The sequence below is a fragment of the Drosophila melanogaster genome, chromosome 2L (genome assembly GCF_000001215.4).
Source record: "Drosophila melanogaster chromosome 2L".
NCBI lineage: Eukaryota > Metazoa > Arthropoda > Insecta > Diptera > Drosophilidae > Drosophila > Drosophila melanogaster.
In genome coordinates, this window is record NT_033779.5 from 8,758,040 (window position 1) to 8,783,031 (window position 24,992).

Below are 24,992 nucleotides of genomic sequence, written 5' to 3' on the forward strand. Positions count from 1 at the left end.
TTTATAAATGATCAGCCAAATTGTATATTTGAAAAGCCTATAAGCTATATAAGCTATATAAGTCATAGAAAGTAGTGGTACTTTTCTTACCCTTTTACTAGAATGAGTGCAATAGCTTTTTCTTGTGCTATAAGTATCTGAAAATTAGCCAAATGTGTTCTCACTCCCTGAGCACCTGAGCACTTCCAGCTCTTTAAACATCGCACCCACTCAGCTAATTTTGCAACACATTTTGATAAGCCGGCAGGATCTTTCTTTTCCCATTTTGTTTTGCATATTAAAAATATTGTTTGCTCCGGCTTTCCCCCATCAAATATGTATGTGTATGTATACGTATGTGTTTGCATTTTTTATGTTGCCATTATGAAAATGCGACGCCTGTTTTGTGATTTTCCTCACATGTGTGAAATTGCATGTAGGTGCGATAGCGTTGAGGGGAAAAGCTGGCTGCAGGTGGGGGGTTGGGAGTGATGCATTAGAGACATAATAATTAAACGCGGCATGTGCTCATCATCATCGCCATCAGCGGCTCATTATCATCAACATTTTTTTCGCGATTATAATAAGCCGTTCGTGATGTTGCCGCGTTTTTTTTTTTCTTTTGCCGCCATCCTCGCGCCAATTAGGGAAATTGTGTGCTATTTCCAATTTGAATATTTCAGCTCATCCCGCCCTTCTTGTGGGCTTCTGGCGCTTGGCTTAAGTGCCTGGCAAGGAAGCAGCCAACCAACCAGGATGCAAAAATATCCGAAAGGATACGAGACAATGGGCGTCTACAATTCTGAATACTCTTTGTAAGGCCTGTAACTACATGGTTACAATCATGTTTTTAAAACAAGATAAGCTGATTTCAATTGGCAGAGTAACAGTTACTAAACATTAAGCAATGTATCTTTAAATATGAAAAATATCCTTCAGTTATTATAGAAAACGGACGTTCTTAACTTTCGTGATGTGTTTTCATTGTGTGTGTGGACTTGTTAGGGTTTTGTCCATTAGCCAAAATGGAGCAGACTATTTTTGATCTAATGAGCCATGCTCAAATGGTTTTCCATGTTTCCTTTGCTGTAATTAAACACTCACCGCCGAAAAATAAGGGATTTTTAAGTTACCTCAAGATATTCTTTTGTTGAACATCAGGAAGTTGGTGCAGCTACAAGAAAGTTTCAGCTGAAGTATGTTTTTGAATTCAATGGGAAATCATATCTCTAAAAAAATAATGCTTTTATACGCAAATTTGGTCCCCCTTTAATATAGTTAAACTTAAGAGTGGGGCATGCTTTGAGCACTTTTTTAATTTAGACGAAAATATGAAAACCCTGAGATCATCAGTAAACCCCAAAATGCCAAACTCGAATCAAAATCTCTGACCGATTTCAGGGGTGCAAACTGAAAGTGCGGCCGAAAAGAGCCCAAGTTAAATAAAATAAACAAACAAATGCCTCATTACATGCGAAATTAAATTTAAATGTTTGCTTAATGCGATTCCAGAGTTGGCCGTGGTGCTCCCAACTCCGGGCTACCAGGGTTCACAATATTTCCGGAATGGGGCGAAAAAGGTATACGGAACTAAACAAACCCAAGCACCAGGGCCATCAAATTTAATTTCATTTTGAAGCCCTGGGCTAACCAAGGATGACGAGGACGATGACGATGGTGACGGGTCGCCGACGCATGCTTAGAAAAATATTTCTGGTATTTTTTCCCCCTCAGTTTTCCCGCATTTTTGTTATTTTTCCTTTTTTTTTTTTGGGTTTCTTTACTGAGTGGAGAAATTAGAATTTTTGCGTGTGTCTGCGGTCGCCGCATTTGGACGCCGACGGATGCCGCCATCGCCTTCGGGCGCATATCCTGACACCCCGTCCCCCGGAAAGCACACAGAATTTAATATATTTATACAGGGTAAGTAAACAGATGCAGCGGTTATGAACGGAATTTTGAAACTAGCCTGACAATTGAAGAAATAACATGAAAAGATTTTAAAACATTCCTAGAAAGGATAATCTGGTGCCGATACTCTCCATATATATCTATGGAATGAAAACTAATTTTCAAGTTAATATCACCATAAAGGAATATTACTCAAACATTCCGAAAAGCTTAAACTAAATTAAACAATGAACAAAATGAACAAAAAACAAAAACAAATGTGAATACATTGGTTTATATCTTAGCTTCACTTAAATAAGTAATAAGTAACCTCTAGTCGAATATTCAGCTTATAACGACAAAATAAGGCCAGAATCTGGCGGAGACAATGTCATAATAATTTCAATATTTTGTTTGTCGTTGATGCGCCTGTCAGCGGCAAACTGTCAGCACAAGGCGTTTATTTGACAGCCGCTGGGGATTAGGGGAGGGGTGAGGGACTGTTGGCCAATGGGGCGGATGGATTGTCGGTGGGTTTTTGGGCGGCACGCTCAATTAAAATATATAATTTTTGGCGAACAAAACGACGGGAGTAAAATGAGAGAAACAACGGGAGCCGGGAAGATCCTGGTTGGGATCTGCATCCCATTGCATTCACATGGCCATAAATTAAAAACTTAATAACGAGCGGCGCGCAGGAGCCGAACCGAAACCAGGACATGCCCAATACGTGTGTCCTGCTCCTGGCGACATCCGCAGTCACGTCACCAATTCCCTCCCCCTCTCCTCGCCAGCCCACCCCTTCCAATCCTCCGGACGATGGGATGCGGCTGCGGCAGCAATAAATCGCTAACAGCAAATAAATCAACGCGCATAAATTCCAATGTTCGGCGAGGATGCCTGCCCTGACTTTATTTACGACATTGCGACAAAGACAGAGTTACAGCAAAATGCACCCCGTACCCTCGGGTCCTTTGGCCCTCTACATGGCCAACGTCCGTGCCCCTGACTCCGCCCCTGACCCGCCGTTGACCCCCTTGCAGGGAGCGGTACGAGGTCAAGTCAATGGGACAGATGCAGCATGTCTTACAGCCAAAACTCCTTGACATAATAGCTACGCCGCTTACGCTTTTCAAAAATCATCTACAAAGTCTTGTTTTCTTCATTGAAAAGATATTTTCTATAAGAGTCCTTTGTTGGATGAGACAATTTACCTACAAATATATAATGAAAAATGTTTTGATTTCTAACTGGTGTAAATATTTATAATTCTGGAAATATTATCAGTATTCGTTTAAAGTCCACGCATGCCAAAAGCTTGGGTTCTCACAAAAGTTATACCCGTTTTGTGTCAAATTAACAATAATTAGTTGGCCTGGCCATATGAGAGAGAAGTAACCTAACAATTTCGAAAAACTGTTGGGACCAAGCGAATTGCATGCTGCAAGTGGCAAAGCCAATGAACATGAAAAAGGTTGACCTCAGTGTCGTGGCAATATGTCCTGGAAAAAATGTCATCCAGCGCTGTCCGTGGTTAACCAAAGAGTAGTTGCTTGCCAGGGGTTAAAAGGGTTAACCCTCGGCTAAAACAAAAAGGAGCAATGGAAGAAAAAACCAACGAAAATGGTAGCTGGCAGGGCAGTCAACGTCGGCAAGGACGAGTATATTTGGCGCATTTAAACAAAAGGATGCCGTGTGCTAGGCAAATAGACAAAGGACATGTCCGGACACATGCGAGGCGCCAAATCAAGCTGTGATTTATGGCCTAGCCAAAGGATTGCCAAGGAGCTGGAAGAGGAACTTCTCGCACACCGAACCGGAGAAAAAGTGCACAAAACTAGCATTAGCACCCTTGTAAATGTGTAAAACCGCCAGGGACACGGGGACACCAACAAATCATAAAAATCCGAGTGGTATAAAAACTAGAATCTCATCCTGGACGGAACGAATAACCAGCATCCATTAGATGCGCCACTCGGGCCGAGAAACCGAAAAACCTCGAGGCGAGGCGATAATTTATTTATTTCGGATTATTTATTGCACATACATCATAATTTCTCGAGACTCGCTGGCAAATATATTTTATTCCTTAAGCACCCCCGGCCCCTTCTCCCAAGATGCAAGACTTATAACTTTCAACAATGAAGGATGCGCAATAAATTAAAAATTCCAAACTTAAAAACGCAACAATAAATACAGGACTCTCGTGGGGAGAGGGAAACGAACCAGAATTCCTGGCAATCGCCAGAAACAGGACATGCAGTTGATTTATTTCTCCTCTATGGAAAATCACAGAGGAGCGCAATTTTCCACCCCGCATCCCGCCAACTCGGGAGATGTTTCAAAGAACGGAAGTATTTATTTCATAATCGTTGTGATGTAATGAAGAAAGCGTCGACATTTTCGAAGGATTTGAGGGGAGTGCAAAAATGGATCATTCGCGCTATTCACAAACTAAAGCATTTAATATTTTTTCGCATTATTTAAATTTACTATAGTATTGACTTTAAATGCCTAATACTAGTTCCTTTAAAACTCCCAAAACTATTATATAACCCATTTATGTGGGAATCTTCGATGCAGTGTGCTTCACAGTGTGAATGATTCAAGGAACTGCGCAAAATTGAAAGGACGAGTACGAATAAACCGAGACACATCCTCGACATCAAAATACGTGGCGCATATTAAATTCTTATAAAATCGGCACTCAGCAAGGGATGCTCGGCTTGTGGAGGCACCGCGGGGGGAAGGGGGCGCGAGATGGGATATAGATAGACTAGGGCGCTATTGTTAAAAGTTGCAAGGATTTTAAGGAACCCTCTGCCTCTACCTCTGCTCTATCTCTACCTCCATGGATGTGAGGTCCCGCTGCGATATTAAAAACTTGTTGCTAATAAAAAGATTCGGATATGGTTGTCGATGTCGCATTTTCATAATGCCTCCGATGATCATCACTGGCTGCAGTGGCAGATGATGCTGTTGATGATGACATCAATGACATTTGTTGCGGTTCAATAAATTCGCAAGCGCTTGGAAACATAGAATGTTGTCATCGCTTACACTTAGAAAAATGCATTGTAATGAAATTATTTCAAATATGTTCTTACAAATTTATATCCTTAAAAGTCGGTTAAGTACCTCAAAGTTATAAGTTAGATTGAGATCAACTTTTTAGCTAACTAATTGGGTTTTATTGTCTATTTTTTCCAGTGATAGTGCTTGAATGTTCAGAACGTGTACCCGGTTTTATAGACCCTAAGTAGGCTTGAGCCTCACTGCGCATTTAATTGTCATAGCGTGGGGGAGGGGAAACTGTGGAGCGGGCAAGTTAAGCGTCGTAGTGGCAATTGTCAAAACGAAACGCTTCTCCATTCATCGACGCCGGGTGTTGTTTAGCTGTCGGATAATCCGATGCATGTTTCCGTTGATTAAAATGACATACATAGGGACACAGGGCCACAATTTGCCGCTGGGGCCATTGGTCCAATGGATTTTCCCGAAGGGGGAAACAGTCGATTGTCTATAAGCCGGCTGCGTTTCCCTGTATTTGAAGTGCCAAAAAGCACACTTTGGATGCTTTTTTTGTCGCCGCCGTTTGTGCTCGTATTATTGAGTTGTCGAGTGAGCGCTTTGGCAAGGATTTATGCTCGATGGCGATATTTGTTTAGCCGCTTAGTTTACCATTCGCCCATTGTTTTTCATTTTTCCAATTCGCGTTCGTTCCCTTTGAATTCAGCTTAAACACGGAATTTTCCGCACAGTATTACATAAAAAAGTTATGGCAATTTTAAGGTTTACGAACAGTTTCTAATCCTTAATTGTTAGGCAAACCGTCGAGAAGTTAAAACAATATGTAATAATATTTATTAATCATGTTTGTAATCACGCCGCATGAGTGAGCAGTTATCGCGTCAATGACATTAACTCAACACCAGAAATCTGAAAATATACAACCCAAAACAGCAGGAAAACCCGGTAATACTACTACATTGTACTAATCATTTTTGGCGCTTTTCTTTTTTCTTTGAACGGCTTCTGCACGGCCTCACATGGGAATAAGCGGCTGAGTCTTGGATTTGAACACCCAACTTATTACGTTCCCCAACGCTGAAATTACTTAATCAAAGTTGGATTATCTGCCCAGCTCAGCGAGTAAACAGGCGGCAAGTGGGTGATGATGGGTGGCTTCTTGCATGGGTTCCATTTGAATTAAAAGCGCCAAGTCGACCGGAAGTCGGCAAAGCAGAGTTTGACAGCCAGCATGGGGTACTTGGCACACATATGCCAGGCCACACTGTGCCATGTCCGATACAGAGAAAGAAACGCTCAGTAAGTGTGTACAGGTTATTCAACTAGGTAAGCTTACGAGCACAAACAATGTAAAAAAGAGAAAAGAATAACTAGATGTTTTAACAAAATTAAATCGTCATTATAAATAAATAAATACTATATTATGGAATTATGGATTTTAACCCACTCTGTAAATAAGTTATTAAGTAAATTTAAAACTTTTTCGGGTTGTTCATTTCATTTTTGTTGATATTTTGGCTCTGTGTGTCTTTTCAGCCTGCATCTGGAACTAAATTAAATTCCGTGTCTAATGCTCGCCAAGGATTAGTACCAAACAACGCCTCAACTTGCCACGCCTCATCGCCTAAGACGGGCAATATTAAATAATTTTTCCCATCTCCCAGGACGCTAGACTCCGTACACACACATATGGCATGAATTCAGGAGCTCATTGTTTTGCATCGCACTGAAGTGAAATGGAGTAGAGCCGAGGGTGTAGCTGTGTAAAGCTGTGGGTATCTGTGAGTCTGTGTGTGTGTTAGCTGGCTGTCCCAACCAGGAGACGAAAGATTAAAGTCTCCCGTGGCGAACTTAATAATAAAAGCCCAGGACCACAGTCCTCCTGCAATGCGAGTGTGGTGTTGGCACAAAAGTATTTAGTGGGCAGGGGCCAAAACCAAGGGGTATTGGGCGCAAATCTTTTTTCGAGTGCCAGACATTAGCAGCATTAGACCAACAACAACAGATATCACTTCTACTTGTATATATATATATATATATATATATATATATATGTATATATACATTTATATGGAGATATAAGAGCGAGGCATTGCACAACACCGAAAACCCACAGGCAAAATGCAAAGCGGGGAAGAGTGGAAGCCACGGGTTCACCAAATAACCAAAGGACTTATGCCGACTCAGGGCGGGATTTGAGGTGTTTTCAGTGGGAATGGGACTCATGAGTGGTTGGAAGCCAATGCAGTAAATGTATCTGCATTGTAAGCGGCATATATGAAAATCCTGCGGAGCGGCTGATACTGATAATCTCGATTCGACATAGCCAACTTGTAATTATCATTGCGGTTCGTCTATTTGATAGGCATTACAATAAACCGAATAGTATGACAGCGTTATTAATATCATTAATAGCCATGTTCGTTAAAATATTTTCGAATAATTTAATACATATTTTTGCAGTATTTATGACGCAGCTTTACTCTTTTTTAATGATGAAAGTACGGATTTGCATGGGCTTTAAGGTAACACTGAACTCCGAGGCATCCTGAGTTTTATCAGCTGCCAAAGGCTTATGCAGACTGGTAAAGTACTCCGGAACTGAGTGACTAGGACCAGAACCATCATGGTGGAACTTTAGACGCTTCATATCGCTTAGTGGAAGGTTGCCATCCAAGGTCGTTTCACGAATCTCCAGTCCACCAAGATCATCGAAAATTTGCCGAATACTGAAACTGACCACATTGCCCTCAGTCTGATCCAAAAAGTTCTCCAAACGCAACAAGATTTCGTCCTTGGAATAGGGCTCTAGAGTAAGCAGATGAACGGACTGGGGTAAGTCGTTAAAATCGGACAACGTCTTAGTTACATCACTTTGGATGTTATTAGATTTGCTGAAGAACTTCCAGAAGGGCAAATGAATCTCTTTCTCGGCCACCCGTTCGGATGCAGTGGCTCCATCTTCGATAGCGTTGAGGTAAAGAAACAGTTTTCCACGGGCAATCAGTCCCTTTCCGAACTGTTGTTCATTGATGGCTTCTGCAGCTCCTGAGCCGTCGGCGAAAATGTGACGACGATGCAGCATCATCTCCAAACGTCCGTCCTCCAAGCTGGCGCCTCCCTGAGAACGGTCATTGAGCAGGACCATTCGCTTGCTACTGTCCTGTAGAGCCATCCTCGACGTGACTGGATAGTAGTTTCCGCTCACAGGCTGCTCACTTAAATCGGGACTAAAGTCCTCCCGCTTGTCCTTTTCTCTTCTCATCATTTCACGACCATTGGAGTCGGTGTAGAAGACTCCACCGGAAGAGATGCCACTTTTGAAGATGGTGACGATCTCTTTGCCCAGCTCATCGTCAATTGGAACAGGTCCCACTAGCCACTCAAACTCCACTCGATTGACACCCTCGTAGATGCGGATGACTTGCGAGATCCACTCGTTAACGTGCTGGTGGACTTCCTTGACGGATTCACCATCGTAAACTGTGAAATCAAAAGCATCTTCCACAAGTTCCAAGTCTGCATCCTGGCGGAATATGTAATGGCAGGATCTTGCAGTCTTGTACATTCCAAAGGTCTGATCAATATCCTCGGAAACTCCGTTCATTTCAACGGTCTTCAGACGTCCTGTGTTATTGTCGATCACTAGTTTTATAAGCTAGTAAGGAAAGAAAATATTTAGGTATATATTACCTATTTTTGTTAATATTGTAAAACTTACCGAATTTTGAACAATTGTCTCTTGATCATCAAGGGTTTCTAAATCGGTTTTCAAGGAGTGAACTTTCTTAAAACGTTTGGGAACTTTCACATTTGATTCCTCCTCATTGACAGACTGTTCAGTTTGAGTGTTCACAGTGATATCAACTTCTGTAGTTTTATCGATCTTTTTGATAAAGTAAGTTGCGATTTTATTAACGGATGCCTTGAAAACCAGCTCATGTTGAGTGTCGTTGTTGCGGAATTCCAGGGACAGGACTTCCCAGGGAACTGGGACCAGCTCAGAAGCAACCAATCCACCCTTCTCGTCGGTAACCTGGTAGCTGTCCTCCTTGACAGGAACTCGCACATACTGCGTAGACGTGTGAGCCAATGGATTGTACAGAGTAACCATGAAGTCATCTGCATTTTCCTTGGTAAAAGCGCACTCGCTTATATTCAATTTTAGACAGCTCTGGAACTCTCCATTTGGCTGATTGGTAAGCACTCGAAGAGCATCGCGGGCTGTGTTGGCACCTCCCAAAATGGCATCGTACAAAAGGCGATCGTAGTCATTGGACACTTCCTGTTTCTCGGTGCCTGTGATGGCATCGTGGTGCTGCATAACAGCCATAATCTGACGCAGATAGTCCAAGTCTTTATGTTGTTCTTCGCCTGAAAGATCTGCTAGCACACTCAGTTGCTTGGCCACTTGGAGGATATGGTTGCCATCGCGTTCAAATCGCTTCTGGGTGGGACGAGAGGTGAAGAAGCCGGTCCAAAAGCTCTTGGCCTCATGGGAATGGGGCAGGAAGTCCTGTGTCTTGTTCGGGAAGCTTTGGAGGCTCTTGTGCAGGGAGTTCAGATAGCATCCAGCAGTTGAATAGAAGATATTATACTTGGAGCCGCTGGCTTGACGCTCATTGACATACCTAAAGATAATAAATTACTAAATTATACTTTCTAATAGAAATATTGTAGTAACCCACTTGATCAGTTTGTCCATGTTCTTGTAGTTCATGTAGGCATTTTCATATTGAAAATCATCACCCATTGGCACCATGATGTGATTAGAGCGATAATAGCCAGCCAAATTGGAAGCATAGTTGAGAAAATCATCTACCCTGGACTTGACATTGTTGTCGTAGCTCTTTCCATCAATAATGGGATCATCTTGGCAGAGTGAGTCAAAGCAAAAGCCAGGTGGAGCAGAGTAGTGATTGTAGAGCATGCCCGTGAAGAAGTCCATTTCCTCCAGGGTCTCGCTGGCATCCCAGACCATTTCAAGGCCCAGGTTATCCACTCGTTTGTTCTTGTCATTCTGATCCATGCGTGCAAAAAACTGACCATCGAAAGCCATTTGGGCAAACATCGAGGCCTGCTCCCGAGAGTGACCAAAGGCATCGATCTGCCAGCCGACGCGAGGGCGACCACAGACCCCAAAGTTGTCATTCAAGAACCTTTAAAATATGGTGTTATTACGATTATGTAATGAAGGAATGCTGATTTGTTATGAACTTACTTTAAGCCAACGGCAAACTGGTCAATTACACTCTGGTAGTTCACGGCAGCTTCATCGTTCATGCTCCACGCGCCACCAGTGAATTCCAGACGACCCTCGTTCACCAATGTTTTGACCAGTTTCTTCTTGGTTTCCGACTGATCCTCCCACCACTTGGCGAAGAAACCCGTCTCCACCTGGATGAAGCGGCGACGTGAGTCCTTGCTCAGCTCGGCAACAACGGTATCAAATATATATTGAACTCCAGCATGTTGAATGTTGTGCTTATTGCCATAATAGTACTGATCGACCGTTTTTAGCCAACCCAAGTCATCATGGGAGTGTGGCACCAAGTGAATATTGATCATATTGGACTTTGTTTCGGGACATGACTGTATAAAGAACATTTTAATACCAATGCAAAGATCAAAGATCTATTGTTTTTCTCACCTCATAACAAACAGCCTCAGATTGGACAATATAAGAGGCAAACAAGGCCAACAAAATGGCCAAGTTCTTTACAGAACTCATCTTGCAGAGTTCCCTAACCAGCAACTGCACAACAAGAACTGGCTATACAATAAAAGTTGCCACTTTTATAAACTTCTCAATGGGGGGTTATCTGATAAGTAATCAACACTTCAGAATGTTTTGAATTTTAACTAGTCGAGAGAGGTAATTAACTTAAAACCAACCGCTAGTGAGAGGTCTCAAAGGGTAAGTACCATGCGTTTTATTTGGGCCACATGCAGTGCTCCAGTGTTTCTAACGTAATCAAAATGTACTTCGATTTGGCATGAATTGCAATTCTTATCATTCAATAACTTAAATGGATTTTAATTGGTAATTGCCCACTTAAAGATTACAATGTGTATACTATTGCGAGCACCATTCCATTTTGGGATTACACTCAAGCGAGCTATAATCTTCAGGAAAGGGAAAGCTCCACATGCAGAAGTAGCCGATAATGATTATGACCCCAAAAAGATAAGAATAATGTAATTTTAATTTTGATCATTTATTTCTTATACTTTTCTTACTCTGTTTTAATAATAAAAGTGCGAATTTGCATAGGATATAGTGTTACAGCAAAAAGTGAGGCCTCATCCGATTTGACAGCCTCAAGTGGCTTGTGCTGTGCCGTAGAATATTCCACGGATGACGGCTTGGTTCCGGATTCTTGTGCATGGAACTTGAATCGCTTCATATCGCTCAGTGGCATATTTCCATCCAAGGTTGTTTCCCTAATCGCCAAACCGCCAAGACTATCGAATATATCCCGAATGTTGAAGCTAATCACCCTTCCTTCAGATTTATCCAAGAAGTGTTCAAAGCGGATCAAAATTTCTTGCTCTGAGAAGAATTCCAGGGTGAGTAGGTGAACGGATTGCGGAAGATCATTAAAGTCGGGAAGGGATTTGGATGGAGTTATTTCGACTCCACCAGTTTTGCTAAAGAACTTCCAAAAGGGAAGGAAGAGCTCTTTCTCAGTCTTACGTTCCGTCACAGTATCTCCATCTGTCGCGGAATCGAGAATGAGGTAAAGTTTTCCTCGGGCAATCAGACCTTTGCCATATTGCGTCTCATTCAGGGCTTCACCCACTCCACCACCGTCGTTGAAGAGATGACGACGATGGATCAGCATCTCTAGGGCACCATCCTCCAAACTGGCTCCACCCTGGGAGCGGTCATTCAGGAGGACCAAACGCTTGGTATCGTCTTGAAGAGCAATTCTCGATGTGACTGGATAGAAGTTTCCGCTCACAGGCTGTCGGCTTAAGTCGGAAACGAAGTCCTCGCGTTTATCCTTCACACGTTTCATCAATTCACGTCCATTTGAATCGGTATAGAAAACTCCGTTCGAAGAAATCTCACTCTTAAAGTTTGTCACAAATTCACTACCTAGTTTATCATCGATGGGAATAGGGCCCACCATCCACTCCAACTCCACTCTGCTTACGCCCTCGTAGATACGGATCACTTGCGAAATCCAGTCGTTCACATGCTGATGGACTTCCTTGACCAAACTTCCTTCATAGACTGTGAACTCAAAATCATTTTCAAACAATTCTATATCTCCATCCTGGCGGAATGTGTAGGCGCAGGATGTGTGACTCTTGTAAACGCCAAAGTTCTGGACTATTTTCTCAGACACACCGTTCATTTCGACCGACTTCAATCGTCCTGTATGGTTGTCCATCACTAGTTTAACAACCTATGGGTTATATATCGTAGGGATAAAAAACATTTAAGTTATTAGACAATCAAATGCACTTACCGAGTTTTCTACAACAGTCTCTGAATTGTTATCTTCTCTGGGATTAATCTTCTTTATCGATGAATGTTTGACCTCTGAGCTCTCGACTTTTTTGATAGAGTAACTGGATACCTTATTTACCGTTGCCTTGAAAACTAACTCGTGCTGGGTATCATTGGATCTGTACTCCAATGCCAAAACTTGCCACGGCACTGGAACCACCTCCGATGGAACTGTTCTGCCCTTCTCATCGGTTACTTGATAGTTCTCCTCCTTAACAGGAATGCGAACATACTGAGTGGAGCTGTGGGCCAGGGGATTGTATAGGGTCACCAAAACGTTATCAGCACCATCCTTGGTGAAAGCACACTCGCTGATGTTCAACCTCAGGCAACTCTCAAACTCTCCATAAGGCATGTTGGTCAAAAGACGCAGGGCATCGCGGGCATTGTTAGATGCCCCAACAATGGCCTCGTACATCATTCGATCATAGTCATCCGAGACAGCCTGCTTCTCCGTGCCCGTAATGGCATCATGATGTTGCATCACTCCCATGACCTGGCGCAGATAATCCAGGTCTATTTTATGCTCTTCGCTAGTAAGATTCGCGAGTACAGAAAGCTGCTTGGCCACCTGCAACATGTGATTTCCATCACGCTCGAATCGTTTCTGAGTGGGTCGGGAAGTAAAGAATCCAGTCCAAAAGCTATTCTTCTCGTGAGCGTATGGGAAAAAGTCCTGAGTCTTGTTTGGCCAGGACTCTAGGCTCTGGTGCAAGGAGTTCAGATAGCAGCTTGGAGTGGAGTAGAAGATATTGTATTTTGAACCAGACGCTTGACGTTCATTGATGTACCTAACGCAAAAGAAAGTTATAAACGATTTGTGTTTCTTAATCACACCTACTTGATCAGTTTGTCCATATTTTTGTAGTTAACTTTTGCGTCCTCGTACTGGAAATCACCGCCCATAGGAACCATGATGTGATTAGTGATATACACCTCAGACACATTCTTTGCATAACTTATAAAGTCATCTACCCTCTGTTTCACATTATTTTCTTCGCTGTCACCATCAATAATGGGCTGATCAGTGCAAAGTATGTCGAAGCAAAAGCCTGGAGTGTCCGAGTAAAAGTTGTACAACATGCCGCTGAAGAGACTGACGCCGCTCATCGATTCACTGGCATCCCAAATCATCTCCATTGTCAAGTCATTCATACGTGTGTCCTTGTCGTTATGATCCATTCGTGAAAAGAACTGTCCATCGTAGCCCATGTGCGCGAAAATTGCAGCCTGCTCGCGGGAGTGTCCAAAAGTATCGATCTGCCAGCCAACTCGAGGACGACCACAGGAGCCAAACGTCTCGTTGAGGAACCTACGAAGATTAGAGTAATCAAAGACTAAGGAATATTAGTGTTTCTAATTAACCCACTTTAATCCCACAGTGAATTGATCAATAACACCCTGGTAATTGACATTTGCCTCATCGTTCATACTCCAAGCTCCGCCAGTAAACTCGAAACGTCCCTCGTTGACCAGTTTGGTGACCACCTTTTTCATGGACTCTGACTGGACGTTCCACCACTTGGCAAAGAATGCCGTCTCCACCTGAATGAAACGACGCTTGGGATCCTGGAGGAGCTGGGACACCACACTATCCAATATATATTGGACACCGGCATGATGAATTTTGTTCTTGTAACCATAATAAGACTGATCAACTGTCTTCAACCAGCCCACATCGTTGTGGGAGTGAGGAACCAAATGGATGTTAACCATGTTCGCTTTTGTTTCGGGACATGACTGCAAATAATATCAAAGGATATAGTGATATCATTTTGAAAAGCATCAACAAATTTATATTACCTCATAGCCACAAACTGCTTCGGATTGTTTTGCGAAGAGCACCAATAAGATGGACAGGAATAAAATGCGACCCAAATAAGTCATCTTGTCATTACCAAGTACTGAATTCCCATTAAACCAAGACTGCTCCTTTATAGGGCGCACCGTTTCTAAGAAGGCATTGATAAGAAAATACATGATGGTCACTAAGATAAGGTAACCTAATTAGCAATTAGTGGGTTATTAAAAACTTGGTGAATACTTTTTTTTAGAATGCCCACCCTCCACGTAGCGATAAGAATTGGACCCATTATTTATCAACCACTTCAAGGATTGAAGCTCCTGAAATGCACTTGCGCCCTTATTGATAACTTAGCGTATTGAAAAAGAATTTAATATACATTTTTTTAAATAAAAATTATATGATTGAGACTCTCTGTAGTGAGTGGGAAAGGTTTCTGCACACTGCTTATAAAATAAAAGTAATCAACAGTCATAAGTAACTTGAATTATATGAGGCCGTAACTGTTAATTCCATATAAACATGGTAATACTCCACTAACTTCTAAAGTAAAACCTCAGAGTTAATTGGGTTAAACCCGTGCGGTTAATTGAATTTTGTAAAGTTTTAAAAAATTTTCATATGACTCGTATTACTTCCCTGTATGTATGAGGGACTTATTTCCTAATAAGTTAAAGCAAAACAACAGTGTTTTTATTCAGACATAATTTTATTTATTTCTTTGATTTTCATTGAAATACAATTATTCATGTTTAATGATGAATGTTCGAATCTGCATTGGATACAATGTGACAGCGAACTCGGCGGCATCTTGCGTCTGGTTAGCGGACAGCGGCTTGTGGGACGAGGTGTAGTACTCAGGTTCTGATCCCCTAATTCCTGAACCCTCAGCGTGGAACTTGAACTGCTTCATGTCACTCAAGGGCAGGTTGCCATCCAAGGTAGTTTCGCGGATTTCGACTCCGTTCAGGTAGTCAAAGATCGGGCGAATGTTAAAGCTAACCACTTTGCCTTCGATGTGATCCTTGAAGTTCTCCACACGCAGCAGAATCTCATCGTCGTTGAAGGGTTCTAGGGTGAGCAGATGCACCGACTTGGGGAAGTCGTCAAAGCTGGGAACCGACTTGGCAGCAGCGGTGGTGCTTCCAGTGTTCTTGCTGAAGAACTTCCAAAGGGGCAGATGGAACTCCTTTTCGGCTTCGCGCTCGGCGGACGTGGACTCGTCGGCGGCGTTAAGGATTAGGAACACCTTACCACGGGCAATCAAGGGCTGGCCGTACTTCTCCTCATTCAAGGCCTCTCCCACTCCATAGCCATCATCACGGACGAGTCGACGGTGCAGCATAAGTTCAATTTGGCCATCCTTCATGCTGGTGCCTCCTTGAGCACGATCGTTTAGGATCGCAAGGCGCTTGTTGCTGTCCTGCAGAGCAATGCGCGATGTGATGGGATAATAGTTTCCGGAAGTAGGCTGGACAGCAAGCTCGGGGGTGAAGTCCTCTCGCTTGTCCTTTTCGCGTCTGATCAACTCGCGTCCATTGGAATCAGTATAGAATACGCCATTGGAGGCAATTTCACTGCTGAAGATAGTTACTACTTCCGTGCCAAATTCCTCTTCAACCGGAATAGGGCCTACAAGCCACTCGAATTCCACGTAAGGCTTGTCCTCGCTGATACGGATGACCTGCGAAATGTATTCGCTGAAACGCTGGTGAACTTCCTTGACTAAAGCTCCATCGTAAACAGTGAACTCGACACCATCTTCCTGGATGACGAAGTCTCCTTGATTGTACTGACGGAACACATAGGCACCAGAGTCATAGGTCCTATAAAGACCATAGCTCTGCTCAATGTTCTCGGATACTCCGTTCATTTCAACCCTCTTCAAGAGGCCGGTTTTGTTGTCCAGCACCAACTTGATCAGCTAATAGATTTTAAATAGTTAGGAAAAGGTGCTTCCACTATTAAACAGTTTGACACTTACCGATGTCTGCACAATCGTCTCCTCGTCATCATAGGTCTCAGCATTCGCCTTAGGTTGAGAAATGACCCTTACGCCATTGGAACTCTCCTTGCTATCAACCTTCTTGATGTAGTAATTGGCGATTTTGTCAACGGAGGCCTTGAACACCAATTCGTGCTGGGTGTCGCTATCACGGAACTCCAGAGCCAGGACCTCCGCTGGCACTGGAACAATTTCGGAGGCCACCACGCGGCCCTTCTCATCGGTCACCTGGTAGTTCTCGTTCTTCACAGGCACTCGCACATATTGCTTGGTGGTGTGGGCCAATGCATTGTACAGGGTCACCACTACGTTGTCGGCGCCATCCTTGGTGAAGGCGCACTCGCTGATGTTCAACTGCAGGCAACTCTCGAACTCTCCGTTGGGAAGATTGGTCAGTTTCCGAAGGGCATCGCCGGCAGTTTTGACTCCTCCGACGATAGCGTCGTACAGAATGCGATCGTAGTCATCGGACACATGCTGTTTCTCGGTTCCAGTGATGGCATCGTGGTGCTGCATCACACCCATGATCTCGCGAAGGTACTCTAGATCCTCCTTCTGTTGTGTACTCGAGAGCTCCGCAAAGGCGCTCAGCTGCTTGGCCACCTGAAGAATGTGGTTGCCATCGCGCTCGAATCTCTTCTGTGTGGGACGGGAGGTGTAATAACCAGTCCAAAAGCTGTTAGTATCACTGCCGTATGGGAAGAAATCCAGAGTTTTGTTTGGGTAGGACTGCACACTCTTGTGCACGGAGTTCAAGTAGCAAGTGGGTGTTGAGTAGATAATGTTGTACTTTGAGCCACTGGATTGACGTTCGTTGACGTACCTAATATAGATATAAGAAGAATTAGAAAACACAGAACTTAAAGTAACCAGATTCTCTCCCTACTTGATCAGTTTGTCCATGTTCTTGTAGTTAACCTCGGCATCTTCATACTGGAAGTCACCGCCCATTGGAATCATAATGTGGTTTGTGCGGAACTTTTCCGCAACTTGAGCGGCGTAGGCGATGAAATCATCCACCCTTGACTTGACGTTGTTATCGTAACTATCACTGTCAATAATTGGATCGTCGCTGCAGTGAACGTCGAAGCAAAAGCCGGGAGTGTCCCAGTAGAAGGTGTACAGGAGTCCAGTGAAGAGCTTGACTTGGCTCAACGACTCACTGGCATCCCAAATCATCTCTAGAGCCAGATCGTTCATCCGCCTGCCTTTGTCGTTGTGATCCATGCGGGAAAAGAACTCGCCATCGAATCCCATCTGAGCGTAGATAGAGGCTTGCTCACGGGAGTGACCAAAGGGATCGATTTGCCATCCAACACGAGGACGACCACAAACTCCAAAAGTGTCATCGAGGAACCTTTTATGAAAATGGTTTTACAATTTTTTTTCCAAAGAGGTTATACCGGCATAACTTACTTCAATCCGACTGTGAACTGGTCGATCACACTCTGGTAGTTTACGGCAGCTTCATCGTTCATACTCCAGGCTCCATTGATGAACTGAAGGCGACCCTCATTCACCAGCATCTTCACGACTGCCCTCATGGTCTCCGACTGCTCGTTCCACCATTTGGAGAAGAAGGATGTCTCCACCTGGATGAACCGACGATCGGGGTTCTTGATCAGCTCGGAGATCACGGTGTCGATGATGTACTGCACTCCAGCGTGCTGAATGTTATTCCTGTGGCCATAGTAGTACTGATCAACGGTCTTCAGCCAGCCCACATCGTCGTGGGAGTGGGGCACCAAGTGTATGTTGATCATGTTTGACTTGGTTTCATGGCAAGACTAAAAAACAATAAGTATTTTATTAGTTTAAACAATTCGTGTAAAAGGATCCTTTTCCTCACCTCATAGCCACAAACAGCTTGGGCTGACTTAGCTTGAAGGGCCAAAAAGGCAACGCAAAGGACGATGCCCAGGAACTTCATTGTGGTATTCCTCTATCTTACAAATCGATGTAACTGATGGTTCCAGGTTAGAACCACAACTGAATTCTTATGTTTTGAAAACTGGCCCATTTATATCAGAGATTGGTGATAAGCAATCGGTACTTGAATGCATTATCGGATTACGTAAGCTCAAGCGCACTTAAAATTCAGTTAAGTGTATTTTAATCATAATGGTTTAATGACGCCTGCGCTTCGATCAATGGTTTAACTTATAAACAAATGAACCTTATTGCTACTACTGGTCATTATTGAACTTGTATCTTAATAGGCCTCCATAAAAGATTGCTTCTGTTTTGACAGAGTTGCAGTGCTAATCTGCTGATTAGTAATATCAATTTGTAGTTGCCGATTGCATCCAAAAGACCATTTATGGGTTTGTACTAGAAATTATCAGAAGGTATCATGCTCTATAGCAACACATTAGTTACTTTTATTTGGAAATTGGAAAGACCCACGCAAAGTGGTAGTGAGATACAGTGAAGTATCAAGGCTAACGATAGAATAATCCAAAGCCAACAAACCACTCATGGTGACCTGAATTCTCCTTAGCAGCAAAGCACTTATGCGACTATCGTGGATTCTTGTTTTCAAGTTTCTACTAATGTTAGTTCTAAGCTACAAAAGTAGAGATCCAAAATATTTAAATTCTAAATAAAGAAGGAGACTTAAAAGATTTAACGTGCTAGATCTCCCGGACAGATATTAAGTATTAAAACATGTTATGCATAGAGTATGAGGTAGTAGGGATTAATGGATAGAAATAGTTAACCATTAATCCCTACTGTTAATTTAAGATTAATTATAAAATATACTTATTGTCATACTTTTTTAGAACAGATTGCAAATAAAAAGAGAGAAAAAAAAAATAAATTCTAGCGTTATCTAGGCGTTCCATTTAAATTTTCATATATTTAAGACGTAATGTAGTCCTGTCAGGGCTTTCCATTCTAATCTTTTTATATTTATGACGTAATGAAACGAAAAATGCCTAAGACACGATCCGCACTTTATAGCATACGGATACTAAATAATCTGTGGGGAATCAAGTTTACAAATAGTTTAACGATAAAAATATTTTTTGAGTTAACCTTAGTTTACTTGAAACGGAATTTATATTTCGAATAATACGAAATCAACACTTAATTCTAATCTGATTTTATTTATGCAAAAAAATTAATAAAAATAAATTTCAGTCGAATAATAGACCAAAGGAATATATGCTGCATAGTGAGTTTTATTTGGCATTAAAACTGAAGTTTTATATATTTACGTTTTAATAAACGTCAAATTGAGGAGTCTATATTAGCAGCGATTGCCCGAACATCAAACATTTCCTTTCTTTAGCCATGATAAAGTTTAGCTAATCAGTTTCCTAATATCAATAAAATATATTGTCCATAATTAGACCCTTAATTCTGTAAATAATTAACCAACGAAGGCTTTAGATTTTCGACATTGAATTTATTTATTAAATTATTTACATTTCATGAAATACTGCATTGAGAACGTTGGTTTACTCCGTCTTGATAATGAATGTACGGATCTGCATTGGGTGCAAGGTGACGCTGAACTCGGAGGCCTCCTGGGACTGCTCAGCAGCCAGTGGCTTGTGGGCGGAGGTGAAGTACTCAACAGCATCTGGCTTCTGTCCCGAGCTGTCGTGGTGGAACTTGAAGCGCTTCATGTCACTCAATGGCAAGTTGCCGTCCAAGGTAGTCTCGCGAATTTCGACACCGTTCAAGTAGTCAAAGATCGGGCGAATGTTGAAGCTAACCACTTGGCCCTCGGTGTGATCCAAGAAGTTCTCCACACGTAGCAGAACCTCATCGTCGTTGAAGGGCTCCAGAGTGAGCAGATGCACCGACTTGGGGAAGTCGTTAAAGCTGGGAACGGACTTGGCAGCAGCCGTGGTGCTTCCAGTGTTCTTGCTGAAGAACTTCCAGAAGGGCAGGTGGATCTCCTTCTCGGCTTCGCGTTCCGCGGCGGTGGACTCATCGCTGGGGCTGAGAATCAGGTACACCTTTCCACGGGCAATCATGGGCTGGCCGTACTTCTCCTCGTTCAAGGCCTCTCCCACTCCATAGCCATCATCACGGACGAGACGACGGTGCAGCATGAGCTCCAATTGACCGTTAAGCATACTGGCTCCTCCCTGAGCACGATCGTTCAGGACGGCAATACGCTTCTTGCTGTCCTGCAGAGCAATGCGGGATGTGACCGGGTAGTAGTTGGCTGCAGTTGGCTGCCTGTCCAGACCGGGAGTGAAGGTCTCACGCTGGTCCTTCACACGCTTGATCATCTCACGGCCATTGGAGTCGGTGTAGGAAACGCCGTCGGAGGCAATGGTACTATTGAAGATGATAACCACTTCCCTGCCAAACTCTTCTTCCCGCTCAATGGGTCCAACCTGCCACTCGATCTCCACAAGGTTCTTGCCCTCGTAGATGCGGATAACCTGGGAAATGTACTCGCTGAACTGCTGGTGGACTTCCTTGACCAATGCTCCATCATAAACGGTGAACTCAACACCTTCGTACTGGACGATGAAGTCAGCCTGGTGATATTGACGGAAGACGTATGCACCGGAGTCATAGGTCCTGTAGACACCGTAGCTCTGGTCGATGTTCTCGGATACTCCGTTCATTTCGACAGTCTTCAGAAGACCAGTTTTGTTGTCGATCACCAGTTTGACTTGCTAATAAAGGTAGGAATCAAAATGTTACTTTAGATACAAAATTAACTGAAAATCATTAACATACCGAAGTCTGCACCACAGTCTCTCCTTCATCGTCGTCAAAGGTCTCAGTGGCATTCTTCAGTGAGTGAACCTTCTTGAAACGCTTAGGCACCTCCAAGTTAGCTTCTTCAGCCTTGATGGACCTCTTCGATTTAGTGTGTGCAGCGACGTTCTTTGTCTCCTGGCTGGCGACCTTCTTAATGTAGTAGTTAGCGATCTTATCAACGGAAGCCTTAAAGACCAGCTCATGCTGGGTATCATTGTTGCGGAACTCCAGGGCCAGGACCTGCCAGGCAACTGGAACCACTTCGGAGGCCACCACACGGCCCTTCTCATCGGTCACCTCGTAGTTCTCGTTCTTTACAGGCACGCGCACATACTGGGTAGAAGTGTGGGCCAATGGGTTGTACAGGGTCACCACCACGTTGTCGGCATCGTCCTTGGTGAAGGCGCACTCGCTGATGTTCAACTGCAGGCAACTCTCGAACTCTCCGTTGGGAAGATTGGTCAGCTTGCGCAGACCATCGCGAGCAGTGTTAACTCCTCCGAGGATGGCATCATACAAAATGCGATCATAGTCATCGGATACATGCTGCTTCTCGGTTCCAGTGATGGCATCGTGGTGCTGCATCACACCCATGATCTCGCGAAGGTACTCCAGGTCCTCCTTCTGTTGCTTGGTGTTCAGCTCGGCGAAGACACTGAGCTGCTTGGCCACCTGCAGGATGTGGTTGCCATCGCGTTCGAAGCGCTTCTGGGTGGGACGCGAGGTGAAGTATCCGGTCCAGTAGCTGTTGTCGTCACTGCCATAGGGGAAGAAGTCCTGGGTCTTGTTGGGCCAGGTTTGGAGACCTTCATGGAGCGAGTTGAGGTAGCAAGCGGGGGTGGAGTAGAAAAGGTTGAAGGTGGAGCCCTCGGCCTGACGCTCATTAACGTACCTAGGGGTGGAGTCAAAAGGATGAGTATGGGTAAGCAATCATCCAGATCCTCAGCACTTACTTGATGAGCTTGTCCATGTTCTTGAAGTTGACCTGGGCATCTTCGTACTGGAAGTCATCACCCATGGGGATCATGATGTGGTTAGACCGGTAGTGCTGGGCCACCGAAGTTACGTAGCTAAGGAAGTCATCCACGCGGGACTTGACGTTGTTGTCGTAGCTCTTGGTGTCAATAATCGGATCGTCACCGCAGTGGACATCGAAGCAGTAGCCGGGAGGAGCCGAGTAATGACGGTACAAGAGGCCAGTGAAGATTTCATCGTTGCTCAACGAATCACTGGCATCCCAGATCATTTCCATGCCCAAGTTGTCGATACGGTCGTTCTTGTCGCGGTGATCCATACGGGCGAAGAACTCTCCATCATATCCCATCTGAGCGAAGATCGAGGCCTGCTCACGGGAGTGACCGAAGGGATCGATCTGCCAACCAATGCGGGGACGGGCGCAGGAACCGAAGGTGTCGTCCAGGAATCTGGTATAAACATATAACCATTAGATTCCTGACATTATAACCCCTCTTTTGCAACACTTACTTCAATCCCAAGGTGAACTGATCGATGACACTCTGGTAGTTTACAGCGGCCTCATCGTTCATGCTCCATGCTCCACCGGTGAATTCCAAACGACCCTCGTTGACCAGTTTCCTCACGACCTGCTTCGCAGTCTCCGACTGCTCCGCCCACCATTTTGCGAAGAAGGAGGTCTCCACCTGAATGAAGCGACGGGCGGGATCCTTGATCAGCTCAGCGATTACGGTATCGATGATGTACTGGACACCAGCGTGCTGAATGTTACTCCTGTGACCATAGAAGTACTGATCGACGGTCTTCAGCCATCCGACATCGTCGTGAGAATGGGGCACCATGTGAATGTTGATCATGTTCGTCTTGGTTTTGGGGCATGCCTGAAAAGCATTATAAACGTTGAATGGTTTAGTTGTTTGTTAGTCCATAGTATTTAATGGTTGAAAACAAAATCGGTTTGATGATTAGCAACCTGAACATTAAATGTCATGTTCATTAAGCATTTTTGTTGCCGTTTTTTGAGCATAAAGGAATGTAAATTTATTTAATCACTTTCACGGTATTTACATCCTTTTCAAATTTCACATATATTCTATTCCTGTCGCATTCTGGCATTCACTTCTCACCTCGTATCCACAAGCCTCCTCAGATGGCCTCACACTGATGGCCAAAAGGGCCACAAAAAGCACAATGCCGCACAAATACTTCATGGCGACGACTTTACAATTTGTTTTCGAACTGACCGCGAATACAGTTTCGATTCGAGAACAGAACTGACTTTCTTTAGAAATTGGAACTGCTTTTATAGGAGGGCCCCACACGGTTTTAGCCTGATAAGCAATCACTTTAGACCCTCGAGAGGCTTGTGCTAAGGCTTAAGGCCAATAAAACGGTTTAACGATAACCAAAAGCTTAGGTAAAACCTGATACTCTAACTACGAAGTTCAAGTTCAGTGTATTCGCGATCGCCAGTCAATGCATATCTTAATTGGTATCTTAATTGGTTCTAATCGCTGCCTTGCGATTAGTAAAATGAGTTCCCATTGACGATTACTCGATGGTACTTCTTATACAATGTTTATGAATTTGTACCAAGGTGTAGTGCCGATTATTATTTCATACAGACCAAGAAATTCAGACCCCAAACGATACTTGGGGGGCTAAAGGTCTATTTTCGGTCTTTTTTAATAGCCCTTCAGGGACCCATGAGTACCTGATTACCTTGAGGAGTGTTTTGAATATTAGGACCACATTCAAATGATTTGAATTTGTTATCATAAACACCCAATCAGTAATCGCAATCAATTAAGAGTTTTGTTTTTGATTAAAAATAAAAATTATGTCATTTTTATTTGAATGCACACTTTACAACAGTATAATTCGAAACATTATAAGCTAATTTGGGTACTGAAAAATTATGTTACCCAGTTATCCAGGATGTAAGGTATTCCATAAAGCAGTGAAATATTGTTAAATGGGTATTGTATGACAAGCCGAGGGCAAAGACTTGATTTAAATCGATTCCAAAATGGGACAGTATCTTTCTGAAGAGAATATTTGAGGCCGCAATGATCACCGGCTTCAGACGCTTTAAACTGGACCAGGGTAATGGCATTATTCTGGGCAGAAAGATAATCACAGTCGGCATTTCGTTATCACCGATCCGGGGAATGACGTGGTGTCCATCGCCAGCACCAGATAGGTCAATGCTCGGCTCTTGTGGTAAGGGCACCACTTCCAAGTCCGTAGTCTCTTCTCGGTATTGCCGTTGTGAGAGGGGCACTAATTCCACATTTGGGTCGTTGATTTGTTGACGATTCTCTTCTGGGCGTAGAAAATCAACTATGTAGGCCCAGTGCACGCGAAGTTCAGTCGGTATGCCAATCATATACAGATAAGGTTCATCCAGATCTACAAGTTCTTCCATTATCTTAGCTCAATTCGATTCGCACTAACAATTTTGGATTCCTCAAATACAGATTTTTTTGTTCTATATTTGTACTCAAAATAGATGTAAATAGATGTCAAGGGAAAAGGATATCTGACTTTTACTAAGTTTATACTAGTGGCAAGTATTTAAATATATGGGCATTATTATTCGTTGATCAAGCCGAATCAAACGCACTAATGAAAGACCTGAAAGAACTTAATGAGATAAAATATATTCAACTTTTAATGAGTCTGCCGACCATATAAAGACATATTTTTTAATGAAGCAAAAACGGCAATTATGCAGCACATTCGTATTTATGCACATATCCCTTTTCGCAGTCAACACTATTGCGAATGACGATGATTGCATAAAATCGCTTAAATGCAAAACTCATTAAAATAATTGCAAAATGCAAAAGTATAACAAACACATGGAAGTCGACGTCCCAGACCGCCAGCGAACACTGAGTACAGTAAACACACAGCGAACGGCACACACTCATTAAACCAACCATAAATAATTAACAAAACAATTTATTTTCAAGGATATAACCGGGTTGGGGTGGACATGGACCCAGTCTCAGTCTCCGTCTATAATTGCGTCGCATTATCCCTTCAGCCAG

General features: G+C 43.3%; 5 protein-coding genes across 7 annotated transcripts, besides 1 other annotated feature; all 5 read right to left on the reverse strand.

The window, feature by feature from the left end:
- Positions 1-7,233: 7,233 nt before the first annotated feature.
- Positions 7,234-10,671, reverse strand: LManIII (Lysosomal alpha-mannosidase III). 2 transcript variants are annotated; one of them, NM_001298833.1, is made up of 5 exons: positions 10,550-10,671; positions 10,121-10,491; positions 9,588-10,058; positions 8,621-9,530; positions 7,234-8,557 (listed from the first exon to the last, which is right to left on the reverse strand). In NM_001298833.1, the coding sequence occupies exons 1-5, from the start codon at positions 10,628-10,630 to the stop codon at positions 7,379-7,381; spliced, it is 3,012 nt and encodes a 1,003-aa protein (NP_001285762.1). In that variant the 5' UTR covers positions 10,631-10,671; the 3' UTR covers positions 7,234-7,378. The 2 variants fall into 2 exon arrangements, with proteins under 2 accessions (NP_001285762.1, NP_609250.2); NM_135406.4 differs by having other exon boundaries at positions 7,322-8,557.
- A 448-nt stretch (positions 10,672-11,119) lies between these two features.
- On the reverse strand, positions 11,120-14,305 carry LManIV (Lysosomal alpha-mannosidase IV; the record flags this gene model as incomplete). Its single annotated transcript, NM_135407.3, has 5 exons — positions 11,120-12,314; positions 12,378-13,209; positions 13,260-13,730; positions 13,788-14,158; positions 14,222-14,305. 5 exons carry the CDS (start codon positions 14,303-14,305, stop codon positions 11,136-11,138), a joined length of 2,937 nt encoding a protein of 978 aa, NP_609251.2. The 3' UTR covers positions 11,120-11,135.
- Positions 14,306-14,906: 601 nt separating this feature from the next.
- LManV (Lysosomal alpha-mannosidase V) lies at positions 14,907-18,224 on the reverse strand. Of its 2 annotated transcripts, none has more exons than NM_001298834.1 (5): positions 18,077-18,224; positions 17,644-18,014; positions 17,114-17,584; positions 16,207-17,050; positions 14,907-16,146 (listed from the first exon to the last, which is right to left on the reverse strand). In NM_001298834.1, exons 1-5 carry the CDS (start codon positions 18,155-18,157, stop codon positions 14,965-14,967), a joined length of 2,949 nt encoding a protein of 982 aa, NP_001285763.1. In that variant the 5' UTR covers positions 18,158-18,224; the 3' UTR covers positions 14,907-14,964. The 2 variants fall into 2 exon arrangements, with proteins under 2 accessions (NP_001285763.1, NP_609252.1); NM_135408.4 differs by having other exon boundaries at positions 14,918-16,146.
- Positions 18,225-18,836: 612 nt separating this feature from the next.
- Positions 18,837-19,029: a mobile genetic element.
- Positions 19,030-19,621: 592 nt separating this feature from the next.
- LManVI (Lysosomal alpha-mannosidase VI) lies at positions 19,622-23,213 on the reverse strand. The gene is made up of 5 exons (NM_135409.3): positions 23,064-23,213; positions 22,447-22,817; positions 21,915-22,385; positions 20,938-21,853; positions 19,622-20,873 (listed from the first exon to the last, which is right to left on the reverse strand). The coding sequence occupies exons 1-5, from the start codon at positions 23,145-23,147 to the stop codon at positions 19,692-19,694; spliced, it is 3,024 nt and encodes a 1,007-aa protein (NP_609253.1). The 5' UTR covers positions 23,148-23,213; the 3' UTR covers positions 19,622-19,691.
- Positions 23,214-23,759: 546 nt separating this feature from the next.
- On the reverse strand, positions 23,760-24,461 carry CG42710 (uncharacterized protein). The gene has a single exon (NM_001201805.2). It carries the CDS (start codon positions 24,362-24,364, stop codon positions 23,858-23,860), a length of 507 nt encoding a protein of 168 aa, NP_001188734.1. The 5' UTR covers positions 24,365-24,461; the 3' UTR covers positions 23,760-23,857.
- Between the last annotated feature and the right edge of the window lie 531 nt (positions 24,462-24,992).

Bases quoted from the DNA above. Each gene is read 5' to 3' on its own strand.
- LManIII (NM_001298833.1), bottom strand. From the start codon at position 10,630: ATGAGTTCTGTAAAGAACTTGGCCATTTTGTTGGCCTTGTTTGCCTCT. The intron at 10,059-10,120 runs GTAAGTTCATAA...CATATTTTAAAG, and splicing joins CAGTTTGCCGTTGGCTTAAA to GTTCTTGAATGACAACTTTG. The intron at 8,558-8,620 runs GTAAGTTTTACA...TTTCCTTACTAG, and splicing joins AGACAATTGTTCAAAATTCG to CTTATAAAACTAGTGATCGA.
- LManV (NM_001298834.1), bottom strand. From the start codon at position 18,157: ATGAAGTTCCTGGGCATCGTCCTTTGCGTTGCCTTTTTGGCCCTTCAA. The intron at 18,015-18,076 runs GTGAGGAAAAGG...ATTGTTTTTTAG, and splicing joins AAGCTGTTTGTGGCTATGAG to TCTTGCCATGAAACCAAGTC. The intron at 17,585-17,643 runs GTAAGTTATGCC...TTTTCATAAAAG, and splicing joins CAGTTCACAGTCGGATTGAA to GTTCCTCGATGACACTTTTG.
- LManVI (NM_135409.3), bottom strand. From the start codon at position 23,147: ATGAAGTATTTGTGCGGCATTGTGCTTTTTGTGGCCCTTTTGGCCATC. The intron at 22,386-22,446 runs GTAAGTGTTGCA...TGTTTATACCAG, and splicing joins CAGTTCACCTTGGGATTGAA to ATTCCTGGACGACACCTTCG. The intron at 20,874-20,937 runs GTATGTTAATGA...TACCTTTATTAG, and splicing joins AGACTGTGGTGCAGACTTCG to CAAGTCAAACTGGTGATCGA.
- CG42710 (NM_001201805.2), bottom strand. From the start codon at position 24,364: ATGGAAGAACTTGTAGATCTGGATGAACCTTATCTGTATATGATTGGC.